Source organism: Phoenix dactylifera, chromosome 1 (genome assembly GCF_051530095.1).
Source record: "Phoenix dactylifera cultivar Ajwa chromosome 1, Ajwa_hap1_PhDact_Kaust_v1.1, whole genome shotgun sequence".
NCBI lineage: Eukaryota > Viridiplantae > Streptophyta > Magnoliopsida > Arecales > Arecaceae > Phoenix > Phoenix dactylifera.
The window spans coordinates 6968406-6987075 of record NC_143190.1 but is presented as its reverse complement, the minus strand read 5'-3'; the positions used below and the strand labels follow the sequence as shown (position 1 = coordinate 6987075).

The following is an 18670-nucleotide window of genomic DNA, read 5'->3' as shown; positions in this document are numbered from 1 at the left end:
TAGACAAGTCTAATCCAACTAAAAGCACAATCAAATTAACAGTCTCTACACCCTAAATCTACTCCAGCCAGTTGCGTACAATCTCCAAACTAATAGTTTGGCTCAAGACAAAATCAATTAAATCAGACATGACTAGACGTTTTAATTGACTGATAGCAGTTCAAACATTGTATCTAGATGATAAAATTCAGTTTCACTCGCTATCGTATGAAATTTGACTCAAAACTGAACCGAAATCGTACTCCAAGTCCCTTGGAACACTAACACAAGGTTTTAACTTTGATAATTATTATTAACATCATAAAGAGAGAGAATAATGAGAAGAGCTAGGATCATTTCTCGGCAGACCCACACAGTGCGGGACGCCGGCTACACCTGGACCCTACGCATCACCTGCAACGTGGCAACCACCCGTTTGCTAGACCGAACGCTGTTCCCCGTTCTTTCTTCCAACCTCGTGCCCCAGACTACGGTGTACCGTGTCTGACAAGTTCAACGGCTCAGGAAAGACGGCGGGCCCCATCGAAGATTCCAAGCAGAGATAAGATGCTGTGGGTCCAACAAATCAACCACCGCCAGGTCATTGTCCTCGATGGGCCCCACTCCTTGCCTTCCCGCGTCCTCGTCGCCTTCCCACTCCCTTCCCTTCCCTCCCTCATGCGCGGGTGCTTTGAAAGTTCGAAAGGGAGGGGGGGAGAAAAGCTAGGGTTGGGGTTAGGGTTCGTGAAAAATATTCCACCATCGGAGCCCCGAATTAACTCCAGAATGGATTCCGATCTGGTCTAGAGATCTGGCGTCAATCGATCGCTGGAAATGGAGCGGCTCTTGAAGAAGATGCTCCCCGCTGGCGCTCCGCCGCTGGCCGTGGACTCCGCCGACTACCCCTTTGCCATCGAGTACCATGGCCCCCCGGTTCCATATGACATCCCCGAGGTTATCCCCATCGAGATCGGGCGGATCCCCGTCGTCCCGTCCCTACCGTCCCCAGGCCCGCTGAAGAAGCGCTCCAAGATCGGGCGACTCGCCGTCGACCCGGCCGGCGCATCACCTACCTCTGTCATCGAGAACCACACAGCGATGGACCGCCTCGACTCCGTCGAGGTTCGCAGCTCCGGCGCGCTGGGGTCTGCCGCGTTCCCCGACCGCTCCGCGGAGCTCTCGGATGGTATTATTGACAGCTCCGGCGCGGTGGGATTCAAGGAGGTCGAGGGGTTCGACGGTTCCTCGGAGGGTATTGATAGCTCCGGTGTGCTGGGGTTCTCCGGCGAGGTCAAGGAGGGCGAGGGGTTCGAGGGTTCTTGGGAGGGCACCGGCAGCTCCGGCGTGGTGGGGTTCTCCAGCGAGTTCAAGAAAGGCGAGAGATTGGAGGGTTCGCCGGACGACACGGTTCATGGCAGGGTTTTGACGGAGTCGGCTCTCAGCTCGGAGTCTGAATTCCGGTCGTCGGCCTTGGGGGATGATGAGGCCCTTAATCCCGAGGCAAAGAGAGCTGTGGTCGTGACGTTCCAAGACTCCGCCCGGTCCAGTGGCCCGGCTTCCCTGGCGATTGGATTATCTCCTCGGGGGAGGAGGGTAAAGAAGGAAGCATGCTACCAATGCTTGAAAGGGAGCCGATTCACAGAAAAGGAGGCTTGCTTGGCTTGCGACGCAAAGTACTGCAGTGGATGTGTACTGTGGGCGATGGGCTCCATGCCGGAAGGGAGAAAGTGTGTTTCTTGCATTGGGTCTTCGATAATGGAGACTAAGATGGAGAAATTGGGGAAGCCCTCCCGAATGCTTAAGAGATTACTGAGTTCGTTGGAAGTCCAGCAGGTGATGAGGTCTGAGATGGACTGCGAGGCGAACCAGCTAAGACCAGACGATATTTGTGTGAATGAGAAGAAACTTACCCAAGAGGAGATGGTTTTGTTGCAGAGCTGTCCGTGCCCGCCCTCTAAGCTGAAGCCAGGATACTATTGGTATGATAAATTCTCGGGATTTTGGGGAAAGGTGAGCAAACAACTGGCATATGCATACCCACTACATTTTTTTCTTCGAAGAAGTTGAACCCAATTACTGGAGTTTTGATTGCGGAATCCACGAAAGTTTTTCTTTAGTTTTCTGAAATAAGTCTATCTCATTGTGTGAATTATGAAAAACATCTACTTTCTCCCTTTATCACTTCTATAAGAAACTGAAGTGTTTTGATAGTGCAATAAGGATCAATGTTTGCCAATATGATCTCATTTTCTGTTGTTTAAACATACTCTAAAAGGTTTTCATGTTATGGGTTCGTATTCAATCAAATGTAGTCTAGCATTCATCTTTTCAAGTCAAGAATTGTCCTTTGTTTGGCAAAGTGCATGAGCTTAGTCATTAGAGTACTTGCAAAAGGCTCAGCAAGTTGTTTGGATTTGTTTTGATGAACGAATTAACAGCAAGGACACAAACCTCACAAGGTCATCAGTCCAAATCTGAATGTTGGGGGCAATATTATGAAAAATGCAAGCAATGGGAACACTGGAGTCTTGATTAATGGACGAGAGATTACAAAAGTTGAGCTGCGGATGCTTAAGGTTTATCAACAAACCATTATATATGAGCATTTAAATTTTTGATTTGGTTATAGAACCAGATGCAAACATGTCTATGTTGTAGTGGGCAGGAGTTCAATGTGCCGGGAAGCCTCACTTTTGGGTGAATGCTGATGGGACATACCAGGAAGAGGGGCAGAAGAATATAAAAGGCCAGATTTGGGGGAAGGTGAGCCCCGATCTTCTTCCTTCAAACTTTTTATTTTCATTTTGTAGATCATATTGAAATTGATACGTTTTTGACTACTTGTTTGGCAGCCTATACTAAAGCTGCTTGGCCCTGTTTTATCATTGCCTATTCCTAGTAATCCATCAAATCTTTCTGGTGAAGAAGTGAATAACATGGTCAATAGAGCTGTTCCTGACTACCTTGAACAAAAGACACTCCGGAGGCTTCTTTTGGTTGGGGATCAGGGATCAGGGACAAGTACCATATTTAAACAGGTATTGCAGATTAAATAGACACATATCTATCCATGCACGAACACAAATATATACATACAGTTACATGTACCTATTTATGTTTGAGCTACAATCATACGTGTAGTTGAAGCATGAAAGCATCTAAATTGATGCTGAGTGCAACCAACTATATGTATAATATTACCAAAAATTTTAAATTAGACAAAAAGAAGTATTCGAGAAAGTTGAGAGCAAATTATAGGCCTTAAACATGGTCTTAGTAATCATTAGCCAGAATCTTCTTCCCATGTCCCATGGCCTGTTTGGATCCAGCTCATTTTGATGCTTTTCTTCTAGTTTTCAATTGGTCATCTTTTATATCTATCACATGCTAACAACTCAACCATAATTTAGTATGAGCTGTATTAGCTAACATCATACCATTTATCATTCATGAACTGCAGTACTATGTATTTTGATAAAAAATAGCACAATTATTTTTGTTATTTTATGATATCTATCATTTTGCATAGATGCTTCCTAGGCACTCTCATATCAAGAGCTTTGGTTTTCAACTCTTGCATCAGGACAAGATGCAATGTCTGGATAAAACATACTGAAGATTACAAATGCGATTGTCACTCTTATAATCTTTGATTTTTGTGTGTCACAAGGGAATATTTTTTGCTTTATGATGCTGTAGGAAATCAAAATAAATGGCAATTTGGTGATATTTATATTTCTCCGTTAAATGAAATAGTATTTTATGAGTATCGAGATTTTTTATTCAATTTTAGCTGACAATTCTTGTGCTTATGCTCAAGAGATGGATACAAGATCCCAACCATCTTAAGAGGGAATACAAGAGCTACAAAAATATCTAAAATGAAATTTATTACTGCCATGTGAACTCTTATGCACTTTTCCAGTTTCTAACTTAAAATCATGAGCACTACTTCTCCAAATTTGGACCATTGTGTGCTTTTAGCATGCTTAATTCTTGTGGGTGATTCTAGGTAGAAAAATATGAGAATATACTTCACAAGTTAAAAACAAAAAGAAAAAGACAATTGGTATTTTATAAAACATATTCACATGCAAATTGCAAAGAAAGTGGCTGTGATCATTAGTGTAGACTTGCATCACACTCTGTAGGAGGACCAACATGAGAGGTTAGTTAACTAAGACAGTTTCAGAGTCATTAACAATATCAAGCTTTGTGCCAATATTGTTGCTAAGAGGAATCAATTTATGCTGGAAAGTAATAAGAAAAGGATCCTCTTTGGTATTTTTCTTTAATGTGGAGAATAGCTATCGAAGGGTATACATTAAGATCTTAGTGATGTTTATGAGGCTGCAGCGACAAATGTTAGATATTGTACTGGCTAAGGCAATGAGCTTTTACGTGCTGAAAGCCTATTAACAAGGATTAAACTTAGTCGTTGTAATTTTACATATGATCGTTGAACTTGCCACCAATAATATTGAGGTCCAATTGCATTTGTCAATAGTGGATTATGTTGTGTTAAACAATTAGACAGAGCTTGGTATAGTGGTTTTGTATGGAATAATGAGACAGTTTCATTTTTGGTGGGGATGGGGTAGCAGTAGGTCATGTTTCATGTCTCAGTGGTTAACACCATATCATCTGTTAGTAGCACAGTCAGTTCACAAGTTGAGTTAAACCATATAATTCAAATCAAGTTAGGTCACATCAGTTAAAACTAGTGCCTGGTATCAGAACCCTAATGAATCATGACATTCAACATAATTACTTTTAGTTTAATATCCTTAATGATAAATTATTGTTATTCTTTTTTTTTTTTTAATTTCAGCCTTCAAACTTTTCCTAGAATATTGATTGCTCTAACATTTTTTGAACCTGAACCTGTTTTTTCTAAGAGTTGGGAAGAAACAATGAAAGTGTTACAGAGAAGATTGAGTAAAATGAACTAATGGATGATGTAGCCATGAAGCTCTTGATATAGCAAAAGGGGATCCTTAAAGCTGGCCCTAGATAAAAGATGCATTTATGGCTATGCACTATGAAGGAACAAGGTTTATACTCTCTCTCTCTCCCTCCCCCTCCCCAGCCGTATCTTCAAGCTGTTACCAAGATGCAGATGTCTTATAAGCCTGATGGAGAAGGAAAGGTTAAAAAGGAGGCAGAATAATCATGGACTTATACAGGGCAAGTTGTTGGATAGTAAAGGGAAATGTGCTGCAGTAGATGAGATGTAGATTATGATGGATTGGGTAGATCTCTAGCAGCATGATATATGTTGTGTGAGAAGATGCTTGAGAAGATTCTCAACAAGATTCTTTACAATTATTATGATAAGGACATGTATAAACCATGTATAAGAATTAATATGTTAGTTATTTTGGAAAAAAGGTTCTTGATTGAAAAAAGAATAAATCTTCATTATGTAAGTTATTGGTAAGATCGCTCCTTGATAGAAACGTGAGCCACCTGAAGTAATGAGAAGACCTCAGGTTATTTGGTCACAAGGAGCATGGCAGTTATTTGAGATCAAAAACATCATTTTGCTCTTGAATATGATGTCATCAAGTTCCATTATTAATGTCAGTTAAAAGACTCAACCATGGTGGTACATTGATCTGGTAGAATTTTACAAAGCCATTATTACTCTATCCAGTGATGCTTAGATAAATCCATGTTGAATGAGAAAGTCTACGGCAGCAAACTTATTAGAAATTGTTAATAAGTTTCTACATGTATTAGGGCGAATAGGATTATACATGACAAACTTCCCGTGGAGCACTGGGATATTTTTACTTGTGTTGCTTGTAGTCAAGTAGAAGTGCTGCAGAAAGAGCAGAAGTGGACATTGGAAGGCATATATTGAACATGAAAGTATTACTTTGCTTTGAGGATAAAGGGAAGAACTAGATCTTTGGGCTACATGAGCAAACAATTCCTTGGCTATGGAGGGCTGGGGTACTGGAAGGTGGTTCATAGAACTATATCAGCATAGTGGTGGAGCTAGTACTTTGCCCAAGCAGAGGCAATAATAGCATCCCATGATCTACGATTAGTCTGCAAACTATCATGATTGCATACAAAGCAAACACGAATTTCAATTTAATACTTTTTTTGTTTTCTTGTTTTTCAATTTCCAATCATGATCTAGGTAAACAAATTGGAAGAATATTTTAGGAATATTTATAGGTGCATCTCTAGAAAACTAATAGTCTTATGTAATCATAGGTTTTAAATTGGCTTTTAAAATTGTTTTCTTTAAGATTTTGGGTAATTGTATGTGCATCTGTTTATTTATCACCTTCTGGGCAGTATTTAGACTGCCTATCTTTCAACTTAAAGTCCAAAATGGTGTCACCAGAAACATCATACTACTGCTTAATAATGAAAGAAAAAAGAAAAGAAAGTAAAAAAAATTATATACCTATGCTAATTAGTGATGCTTGCTGAGGCTCTCAATGCCTCTTCTCTATATGCTCAATTTACAGTAAAAAAATATCTCGTAACAGTGGATCCTTAAATTGCTTATTTAGTACAGTGATTGCCGGATTAAGAAATTAAATAAAATCTAGAAGGAATCTTTTTTTTTTTTTGCGGGGGGGGAGGAGGGGTGGGGGGTGGGGGGGAGGGGGGGAGTGCGGCGGCTTGGGGTGAGGGGGGCTTTGATTATGGTCTGACATCATGGTTTGCCTTGTGATGAGCCGCTAGAATTTCCTAAAAGAAAATAAGTGGATGGGAATTTCAGACCATGACGAATTGCCATGCACAGTTGGAATGGAGTAAATCATTATAGATTACGAGTCATAAGGTTACTTAAATTCCAATTTTGGATGGAGCAGATCTCTTCCAAATTAGGGCCTGTTTGGATGATTTGGCTGAAAATTATATGAGATTCTTGGGTTAGGACAATACAACTAGCAAAATCGTAGGATTACAGACTGGGCTAGGCCTATATTCATAAATATCTAGGAGTAGCTTTGGATTGGGCCGGCTCGAATCCCATAGAAAGAAAAAAAAGACCTCAGCAATAGGAGTTGGTTAAATTCAATATTCTTAAAACCAAATCAGACAGTGAACCGACAAGCTTCCCGATTTCCAAAAAATAGAAAAAAATTCTAAAAATTCAATACATCATAATTATATTTTATTTTTTAAAAAATCTAAAAAAAGGAAAATAGAAAAATAAGAAAAAATCTTAAAAATAGAAAAAAATTAGCAAATATAAAAATACATTTTAACCTATTTTTCGATTAACGAACACCAAATCCATGCAAATAAGTCAAAATAATATGAACCTAGCTCAATCAAAAACTCTTTTTTGTCTTTTTCATTTGCTTTTCTCTGTTTAATTTTCAAACTCAATTCTTCAATCCCCAAACTAGATCACCAAAACCATTTACACATTTAAACTCAACAATTTTATCTTTTTTCAATCACATGAATGATTGGGCCATAATTCACACGATTTCTATAGATAAAATCCAAATTGAAAACAAAAAAAATATAGTTGAGGGCAAATACCAAACGATTAGGTTCCGATTAGGTGGAAGCACAACGGTTCTCCAAGGCAATGAGTTCCTCCTCCCCTCGGCTCTTAAACAACAAATATTTGACAGCTAGCCCTGTGACTAAGGTAATGAAGATGCCGCTGTTGAGACATCATGGCAGATATAAGGAGGTACTCGATAGCCGAGTTGACCCTAAAGAGGATGGAGGAGGCAAGCCTCGCCGAAGCCCATGGCTGAGTGGCGGCGGCGGAGAGCAGTGTGGTCTTGATGGGTGACTGCGGTGAAGAGGGCTTGGTCCTCCATTTACTAGTAGAAGGCAACGACGAGGAAGAGGGTGAGGAGGCTGAGGCTGTGTTTTGGCCACCGATTGGGCAGTGGGTTCTATATATGGAGGAGAAAGGGAGAGATCGAGGGAGCTTTGGGAGGAGGGCGGTGGTGGCTCGATCCAGTTGAGGGAGGAGGAATTAGGGTGAGGTAGCATGCCTCACTCGCCGATTATGATAGCTGCAAGGTTGGATTGAGTTTTGATTCCTTTTAAATTACGGGGAGGTAGCACGAGAACCAGACCGGACTGGCCAGTCTGATCGGTTTATCAAGTTCTTTCAGGTTTGACCGAGTTTTGACTACTTTTAAAATATCTTTTGAACAGGTTCAAATAGGCGACCAATTCTTGGTTAAACTGGTCGAACCAACCAGTCCGGTCCGGTTTTAAAAATCATTGGCTAAATTCCCAAATCTTAGGGTGGTCAACCTCCAACAACCCCCCACCCCACCCGTACATGGCACAGTTTTCAAGCAATATAGCTGTATACACAGTGAAATTAAGAGCTTTCAGGATCAGAAAACTATAGTAGACATTTTTTGGACTTTGTCTCACTGGCTTGATAATACTGTGTTACATTGCCATGTGTTGCCTAGTTAGATTTCATTAGCGAGGTCTTATCATTTTTGATTCCTGATTGAACCCTTCGTTAGTCATTCTGAACTGCCATGTCTGTCATTCGAATTGGGTATTGAAAAGTTTCCTTTGATGCTTGAGTTCACATTGTATGCTCATAACTATTTTTCTGGTAAGGTTTGTCATGCTACAGCTAGTACAAACTCTTGGTATGTAATAAAATGTTAAGGAGGATGATTGTGTAAAATGCAACTTATTTTTCTCTTAGGCGAATCAACATGCTTCTAGATCTACTAGACTTCCTTACAACTGTTCTGCCCTTATTGTAATATACCATGCGCTTGAATTTTGTATTAAAGAGATCAATACATATATTTTCTAATGCATAATGACACATTGACATGTTCACTTTGAAGCTTCTTTTTCCATCTCCTGTATTATCAGCCAGCTGATTGAATTTGCTGAATACTTATCTCAGGCCAAGTTCTTGTATGGAAGTGTTCCTTTCTCAGAGGATGAGCGTCAAGATATTAAGCTTGTGATACAGAGAAACATATATAACTATCTTGGAATACTACTTGAGGGGCGTGAATGGTTTGAGGAAGAGAGTTTGACTGACAAAAGGAAAAGCAAGCAATTTCATTCTTCAGGCCCAGGTATGATCTTCAACTAGTTTCAATTATTTCTGTTCTTATTTCTTGTACAAATAAGTTATTAAGAAATTGTATATCATGAAATTGAAATATTGATTTCTTTAGGGACAAATCAATGATTATATAACTACCATATTATATGAATTTCATAGCTTCTGCCAATTATTAATCACTGAATAATGGAGTTCCAACGGACAGTTGCTATGATACTGAAAGTGAGTCATCAATGTTTTTGAACTGGTAACTATATACATTTATGCAATATGGATGGGTAATATGTTGCCTTTGCTATAGTATGGATCCTAAAGGGATAACGAACTGGTGAGATGGTTGCTCCTATATGATGATTCTTTATCATCCAAGGACTTTTGGATAGTTAGTATCCTCTGAGACTGGATCAGGTTCAAATTAAAGAGAGTAAGAACCTAAGAGGTTTAGGTGAGGCAAACATTTAGTAAAGCAACTTCCCTCCTGGAATTTATTTTTCTTAAATTAATTGATTTGAATGGGAATCAGGATTAGCAAGTGCTTTGATAAAAAGGGGTTGGGGATATTGGCGTCCTATGCTTTGGATAATATCTCGATAATAAGAAGTTAAGAACCATTAGATGCTCTATTTTCTAAAGTTGAAAGTTCAGGATGTTTATGGAACTTTGGACATGGGATGAATTCGTGTCAAATCCTTCTAGTAATTTCTTGTAGTTTCTCTGAATTTCTTTCATGACAGTTAATGAGTTAATGTTGAATCTGGGTATCTAAAAGAATTATCGGCACTTGGCTCATCATGATTAGAAGCTTGACAAATGACCACAAATGGGCTAGAAAGGCGGTCACTACTAGCTGATGCTGGTACTGACATGAGTTATGTCAACTGCATCTTCTTCTCTTCTATTTGAGGAGATAATCTTTTGTGCTCGTTTATGAAACATTTTTCCGTTAATGCTGATTTAAAGTTCTTTCAGAGATGGATTTTTATTGTCATCATAAAAGAGCACAAAATATGAGGCGACATGCATTGATGGCTGACTTTTCTATCTATCTTTGTTCCTTTTTCTCTTGATCAAAGTTTTGGCCGGCCTGTCTTTCCTTTATGAGAAACCAAGGGTTAGGATGTTTTTTTCACATTTGCTACTTGCATTGCTGGTTATAGAATGTTTTCTAAATTACATTAGGGATTTGCAAATTTCTATTCTCATAACACACTCTAAAACATTCCTGGTTGTGACACTGCATTGGCAACTTGTTTGTTTCTTTTCTTATTTTACTACCACATAAATTTTCACTTAATTCATTATGAGTATTGATATTTTTGTTATCTTGTTTTTCAGTTCTTACTGTATACCAAAAGCACTTTCAGCAGATATATCTTAATATAGCTGAATATGTCCTTGTCCTCCTCCTCCTCCTCTCTCTCTGTCTCTCTCTTTCTCTTCTCCCCCCATCCCCTGCCCTTGGTGGAGTCCAACTTCTTGGGGAGACACCTGAGCTTCGAACAGGGAACCTCCTTCATTTGGAGGAGAGGGTGTGAGCACTGGTCTATTGCTCTGTTCCTTTTTCTCTGTTTTAAGTTCATTTCTTAAAAAATGTTAAGCAAATTTATTCTCTGAACCTTTTGCACTGTGACTTGGTATGATGCAAAACTGCTGTTTAATTGCGTAATGAATTAAGAACTGTATTAAAGGTAAATTTGTTGGTAGCAGAAAACAATGGATCAGATGAACATGATATGACAGAATACTACATCAGTCCACGGCTGAAAGCATTTTCTGATTGGCTTCTCAAAATTATGGCTTCTGGTAACCTTGAAGCTGTTTTCCCAGCTGCTACTCGCGTATATGCCCCATTAGTCGAGGAATTGTGGAATGCTGCTGCTATTCAAGCGACATATAGGCGGAGAAATGAACTACGATTGCTCCCTAGTGTTGCCAGTTATTTCTTAGAGCAGGTAATTAGCACTTTCCATTCTTCTTTTCCTAAATTATCTTCATCATAGTATAAATGCTCTCTATTCCTTAACATTAATGATTCTTATCACTTCTCATTTTGGTTCACAGAAGTTCATTCCTGACCTTCCATCTTTGTATGTAAAAAGGGTTTCTTGAAATCTATTTCAAGGAATAGGAGATCTGTAGGCCTCAGTAGGAGATGAGGACAATAAACCCTGAAGACTTGATTATTTGAACATTAGATATGACTTGGAAGCCGAACTAAAATGAACTAGGGAGAGACTTCACAATGCCATGGCGGACGTGCAGGTTTATGTATAGGGAACTATGGATTTATGGTTTTATTAAATTCTGGAGGAAGTTTAATAGCTAACTGTTATGTGACTGGAGGCCTGAATTTGCTTTTAGGGCATGTTTGGGAAAACCCTGTGGGAACTGGCTGGGTAGGGTGGAAAGAGAATGTGGAGAAGGAATGGGGGAGCAGAAGGGCTAGAGGGAGAGCCCATGGGGTCGCGCCTGCCCCATTCTCCTGGGTTGAAAGAAATGACCTTGAGAGATGAGAGATCATTTTTATCATCCCATGGGGACTGGCCAAGCGTGACACTCTTGCGCCCTTCTTGCTCCTCTCCCCTGCTCTCTCCCTTTCTCCTTTTCCTCCTCATCCTCCCAAATCTCGCCGGATCCGGCAGGATTTTCCCAAAGAGGGCCTTAATTGAACCACTGCAAGATGGGTCCCGATGCCAAGGATCGAATCTCAGATCTCAAGGTTTTTAACTTTCCAAAGGATTTTGAAGTGATTTAAATAAGTAGATGGAAGGAGAGAAGTGTACGATATGGAAAAAAAGGCATGAAGTGGATTACTGCATGTAGTCTTTACGATCATATAGACCCTCTGAATCCTTGCCTAGGTTGAAGATGGTGTTACCATTGACATCATGATGCAGAGGAAGAAGTAAAAGCTCAAGATACTTGTTACAACTGAAAAGATCTTTACAGGACAAGACATTGTATAAGTAGGTTTTCTTTGCCTTAGGCGCATAATGCACAAAAAATGAAAGAAATATTTTTTCCAAGGGGAAAGGTAGTGGCTTCTATGATGACTTGCCAAACATATAGCAATTGAAGTTAGCTCAATCTTAAAGATTCCGTTACACTAGATCATGAGAAAATAGAAGATGACTTCTTGATGAACAAAAGACAAAAAATTAGAATTTGCCATGCATAATTGCACCTAAAGTATTCTTTAACTTAATCCTAGTAACTCTTAGATTTCCTTCTTAGTCAAAACTATAACTAGATTAAGATTTTTAGGCACTAAGCCTACTTAAAGTAGAACCCTGAAAGCAACCAAGAAGAAGCTCTTTGAACATACATGAACATTATAGTAAAGATATAATAAAATTAATAACCAAAACTACTTCAAATAACCTATCCCCTGTAACTAGTATATGACAGGATATGCTTCCCTGGTTGTATGGTTAAAAGCTACTTGTTCAATGATCAAATTGTCAATTCCACAAATCAACAAACCCATTAGATGGAAAGGTTGTTTATTTCCCTGTATCATATTTTCCTTGTGTAGGTATGTTAAGTACATTTCTGAGGAAAAGAGAAACTCAACCAGACAAGTATCTTTGTTTATTCTATTTGCTACGTATAAAGGCTTCATGTATCTATATGACACTCAGAAACATGGAATTGGTCAATTTGGCTATTGAGTTGGGTGGAATTTGCTAGCTAGAAAACGTTAGTAGGAAATATGATTTTTAGTCAAATTTGCTTCTTAGCCCAGCCCCCTCCTCCCTTCGGGCAGGAGCTTGTTAGTTGTCATAACACTGTCTTGTTACTGTCATATGTATTTACTAATTATCAACTCACAGCGGACATAAGCTTTGAGGATTTTATCCTTTTCGTCTGTTATTTGTTACACAATTTCAACCTAACAAAAGTAATTGGTGGATTGAAACTTTGTCTGGATAAAAAATATTTGTAGTATCTTATTTATGATGTGCAAAGGCTACCCGTTTAATCTAAAATGTTATTCATCACTTTTCAGGTTGTTGATATATGTAGAGTGGAATATGAACCCTCCGATATGGATATCCTCTATGCTGATGGAATAACTTCATCCAATGGACTAGCATGCACAGATTTCTTTTTTCCATGCTTGGCTGGTGATGGAAATGGCAATGATGTTGATGATCATCTTGACACATTACTGATAAGGTTGGTATAAGATGTCTGCTCCAGCGATTGCAATAATGCATGCAAGACAGAGTCAAAATCTACCATTTATTTATTCAAAGGTTGGTTAATGACATTAGTTATGTTTTTAAGTGTGCCAAAACAAAGCATCAACTATGTGATCTACAAATAAAACTGTAGGCTTTTCTAGTATTGAGCAACATGGTAGCCAGTTTCTACATGTATAGTTTGCTCTGGGAGGAGTTGATAGAACCCCACCCTTTTATCATCTTTACTAAAACTTTAACATCTTATAAGAAATTTAATAGCAGAAGTAGTTTAGATGTACAATAAGCATGCATTTAACATTTTCTCTATGAGAAGTATACAAGTAGGGGAGGATCGGGGTTGGGCTAGGTTGAGTTTGTTGCTGCCTAGGCTTGGGGCTGGAAAAATTTTCAGGCTTTGAGCCAGGCCTGGACCCAAAATTCTAATTTCAAGTCCAGCCCGAGCTTGATCCGAGCCTCGTCTGAACCCCAAATAAGCCCATTCCAATTCAAGCCCACATGGCGGGGGATGTGGGGGGGGGATTGAGGGAGGGATGGCATGGGGCTATGTAGTGTGGGGCTTTGTTCTCTATGGATGAGGGATTTTGTTGAGGGGAGATTGGGTTGGGGAGGGAGGACCAGATGAGGGGGGAGAGAGATTATGAGGGTGGAGAGAGAGGAAAAGGGGATCAAGTGGAGAGAGAGAGGGATAGATGCAGGAGATCATGGGGAGGGAGAGAGAGGGTGAGAGGGATCAGGAGGGGAGAGAGGAGATTGTGGGGGAGAGGGTGGGTGGGAAGAGCATCGAGTGGGGAGGGAGAGGGGGGCAGGATGGGATTAGGTTTTTGGGTTGGCGGGGGGGGGGGGGGGGGGGGGGGTGTTGGCGGAGGGAGGGAGAGAGAGGTTGGGGTTGGGGGTGTCAGGCTTTGTGTCGGGTTTCAGGCCAGGCCTAATTTTCATTTGACTACTATAATCTAAGCATGAACCCTCATGGGCTAGGACCAAAGCCTGACCAAAAATCAGCCAACCCAATGGACATTGGGCCAGCCTGGCCCCTTTCGAGCCCTATATACAAGGTATGCCTATGTAAATTTCAAGTGTTGCTGATCTATGTTTTGAAGCCTATTTCAGATAGAGATATGCTATCATCTCATGTTTAATGACCTTGAAGCTTCTTTGTGATTCGATGATGTAAAGTTGATTATACGAACTTGAATATAAGATGTCATTAATTGCTCAGTTCAATTTTAACATCAGAATATGCTAAACTTTAAACTTCTGAATTATTCATTTTTGCAGGTATCAACTCATCAGACTGCATACAAAAAGCTTGGGAGAGAAGTGCAAGTGGCTGGATATGTTTGAAGATGTTAGGCTTGTTATCTTCTGTGTTGCCTTAAGTGACTACGATGAGTACTTTGAAGATGCAAATGGAGTGGGTATAAACAAGATGATGGAGAGCAAGAGACTCTTTGAAAGCATTGTTGGTCATCCAGCCTTGGATCAGATGGATTTCCTTTTGATTCTCAACAAATTCGATCTGTTGGAGCAGAAGATAGACATGGCCTCCCTCACCTTGTGCGAATGGTTCGATGACTTCAATCCAGTGGTAAGTCATAACCGCCCCAATAACAATAACAGCCGCAACATCAGCAATGGTGCCACCATGGCTCAGCAGGCCTTTCACTACATTGCTGTCAAATTTAAGAAGTTATTTTATTCTCTTACGGGGCGAAAATTGCATGTCACTTTAGCAAATGGGCTGGATTTAGATTCAGTAGATGCAGCACTCAGATATGCATGGGAGATTCTGAAGTGGGAAGATGAGAGGCTGGCGTTTGGTGAAGCAGTTGATAGCACAGAGCCTAGCTCCTATTCTCAATGATGGTCGGAGGGGGAAATGTCTGTAAATAGATCTGGTTTTTCATTTTTTTTCCCCCACTGTCCCCCTTACACTCTAGATGTCTTTCAATTGGATACATTATTTGTAATAATGTAATTGAAGAGGTGAAAGCCTCCTCAATCCTCCTGTCTTCTTGTAACCATCCCCAAGGAATATTTAGCGTCTTGACAATTGCAGCATAGATTACTTCAGTTTCCCATCTCAGCATAATCCAGACTACTGATAGCTTAATGGACATGGTTTGGCTGGTTCATGCAATGACTTACCTTATAAGACTGTCAAAAAAAAGAAAAAAATCTCTCATCGGGATGGAAGGAAAACTAGTCTATCGAAAAAAATTGTCCAGCGACAAATCTTCCGCTAAAATGAAGACAGGAATGAAGAATGAACCCTCCTGCCCTAGGGGAAGATAATTCCTAGCCAACCATTCAAGCAAATACACAAACAAATAATACGACCTGACATATGATTGATTCTGATATCAAGTGCCTAATGTCATATGCTAAGTAGCTCTCTTTAGAATTCAGACTAATCTTTCTTTCCATGCAATTGGATTTCAGAACTATTTTAGAATGCCACAAGCAAATATAAAAGAAATGAAGTAAGGCAGGAGAACAAAAAGAAAAGGAAAAAAGAAGGTAGTAACAAAAAGGGAAAGAAGAAGAAGAAATATAGTAGTAAAAGAAAAAGGTAGAAACAAAAAGGGAAAGAAGAAGAAGAAATATAGTAGTAAAAGGAAATAACTATTAACCGTTGGATTTAACTCCATAAAATATGAAAAATCTGAAAGAAGAATCATCACATGAGTGCAGGACATATTGCGGTACTATATTTTATTAATTACCATTTACCAGTTAGAGCTACAATCCACGGCTATCCAATTCTTGATAATTAATGAGACAGAAACTAATCAATCAAATAATTTTGTCCGTCTTCAAGTACTAGATTCACCAGGATAGGCTGATATAACTTCTTAATTATAATGTTCAATCGCATCATACAGGGAAAAACGCACTCAAAATAAATTCTCTGAAAAATAAAGCTGCAGATTGACTGACAAAAGGATAGGAACCACAGTTGAATTGATATCATGAACAACTTTTGCTACATAAATACAAATATACATCCAATCAGACCGGTATTAACTACTGAATAGTTAACCTCGTTTGCATGGATGGCATAACCACAGAACATGTCATACATATCAGAGCCATCTAAGGCCTTCAGTCTCTCTGTACACCATCAGACCCAATCCTGAGTCTCAGCTGGGCGCAAACCGATCCATGAGCATGCACATGGTGGCTTCGGAGAGGGTCACCTCCCTCCTCCCCTCACCTCGAGTTGCTTGCTGCTTTGCCAAAATAATCTCTTCTTTTCCATCACCTTTTTGCTGCGAGCATCGACGACCGCGGCCCGGCTCGACGTTACAATTCCCTGCACTACGAGCTTGCTTCTTGCCAAGCTTCGCAAACTCCCCCATCCACATTCCTACTAAACTCAACATCTCTCTTTCCCTGAGTTGGCTTTTTTTCCCTTCAGTTTATGCTATGTCTGTGAATGGAATTCTGGCTTTCTACAGGGGTGGGTGCTGGTTTATACGCATGCGTTGTATGATTGGTATCGAAGGAAACCGGGGGTTCTGCGAAACCGGGGAGTCGACGCGGTTTGGAGGGCATGCAGGCTGGATTTCGCTCTGGGAGAGAGGGGTGGGTCCAAATGGAGTGGCGTCCTCTCGTTCTCTTCTGTCGTGAGGGAGGACGCCACGTAAACGCCGTTCCGGGCCAGGAGGTCGATTTAGAAGACGCTCCCAAGAAAGCGAAGTACGTGGAAAACAGGGGACGGAGTGATTTCTGGAACAAAAATATCTACGGGTACTTGGAAAAATCTTCTGGGTAGGTGTCTCGGATTTTTTTCTTCTTCGACTTCTCCTTTTAGAGATATACTCCGCGTCTTCGGGTGTGAATGGACGAGAGGGTGGGTTCTTTTGCTTTGTTGGAGGTTGCGTCAGCTTAGAAAAACTCACGGCATGGCCAACCGTATTTAATGTAGCGTAAATGACTCGTAAACGTATTTAATCGTTTTTTATCCTCTCGTTGCTGAGCAAAAGCATCTGGAAGTTATTTGACCTAGCTAGCGTGTCACACTTCCAGGTTTTACTTTTCAGGATGGGTCGGATGCCCACTGGATTTTCGAGGATAACGCACTGAACAATGAGTGGATAAAAAAACCATGGGCGTGCATCATGTTCCGGACATTGACAACAATAATGTCGAGTTAAAGCGGATACGATTATAAACTAGTTGTTGGATGGTTGAAAGTTTATAATTTCTTTCAAATGACCATGTTTAACTTTTTTTTTTGCATGACCCGTTGTCGTTACAGGGGCACAGCAACCAGTAACAATGACATTTACATTTTTCTCTAAAAAATAATGTTTAATTAACACCCAACCCTCATAAATAATAGAGTTAGCATGCGAAAAAACTTCTACTATGATGGCATGTAATAATTTATGCGCTAACCCTTTTTCCAATGTTGTTTGCTAGGAATTTTTTTTATTATTAATTGCTAGTTTAGGTTGTTTGGCATCACTTTTATTTTTTATGTTCTATTTTAAAAATAAAAATATAAATTCATAATATTATATTTAATATTTTTGTTTCTATTTTTTTTAAAAAATATTTTATTATTTCTAAAAATAAAAATAAGATATTTTTATGTTAATATTTTGAAAAAGTATTTACCACTATTCTCGCAGTTGTCTTTGCCACTGCTAATGCCGCCACGATCTTCGTTGATGCATGATTGCCATTATTGATACAACGTTTGCCACACTTTTATCGTGGCCGCCTCCACCATCACCTTCGCATATTGCCTTTGCTATATAATCATCTTTCACTACAGGAATTATAAGTTTTACCGACGTTTTTAACAGCCTTAACCGACGCTAATAAGCATTGGTAAAAATCCACCCGACGCAACAGTAAGCGTCGTAAAAGCGTCGGCGATACCTGAGTGGAAAATTTTTTTGCTGACGCTAAACAGAAGCGTCGGTAAAACCTGGGATTTCCCGATACTACGAAAGCGTCGGTGTAGGCCCAAAAAAGCGTCGGCATAAACTACTTCTTGGGCGTGCCAGCGGGTTTTTGCCGATGCTTATAAGCGTCAGCGAAAGCGTGCCACCCACTGGGTTTCAACGACGCTTTAAAGCATCGGGAGAGAATTTTTTTTTAAAAAAAATATATTAGAAAAACAGATGCATATCATAAATCAATATTTACATCAATATAAACCTGTATTACATTTACATCAATACAAATATTCAGGTCATTCAAAACATTCATATTGTCATACGTGATTAATAAGTTTTAGAATTATAATATTTTTTGAAAAATATAAGAAAGATACATATAAAACTTCTTAAATAATAGTCTAAAAAGTATCAGGGAACGAATATAAAACTCCACACGTCCCGTGCTCGAGTGGGTCCTCGTGTCCTCCTCACTCTCCCTAGTCTATCTATCAAAATAAAATAAAATAACCATCCATTAA

At 39.7% G+C, this 18670-nt stretch overlaps 1 protein-coding gene across 1 annotated transcript; it reads left to right on the top strand.

Annotated features, from left to right (window-relative positions):
* The first annotated feature begins 662 nt into the window (after positions 1-662).
* Positions 663-15322, top strand: LOC103709166 (extra-large guanine nucleotide-binding protein 1-like). The gene is made up of 8 exons (XM_008794393.4): positions 663-1989; positions 2418-2555; positions 2638-2742; positions 2832-3017; positions 8864-9041; positions 10739-10983; positions 13041-13210; positions 14515-15322. The coding sequence occupies exons 1-8, from the start codon at positions 814-816 to the stop codon at positions 15098-15100; spliced, it is 2784 nt and encodes a 927-aa protein (XP_008792615.2). The 5' UTR covers positions 663-813; the 3' UTR covers positions 15101-15322.
* Positions 15323-18670: the final 3348 nt, after the last annotated feature.

What these genes read in the sequence shown, in the direction of transcription:
- LOC103709166 (XM_008794393.4), top strand. Translation starts at nt 814, where the DNA reads ATGGAGCGGCTCTTGAAGAAGATGCTCCCCGCTGGCGCTCCGCCGCTG. An exon ending in TTGAGCTGCGGATGCTTAAG is followed by an intron (nt 2,556 to 2,637) that starts GTTTATCAACAA and finishes TCTATGTTGTAG; the next exon opens with TGGGCAGGAGTTCAATGTGC. An exon ending in AAGGCCAGATTTGGGGGAAG is followed by an intron (nt 2,743 to 2,831) that starts GTGAGCCCCGAT and finishes CTTGTTTGGCAG; the next exon opens with CCTATACTAAAGCTGCTTGG.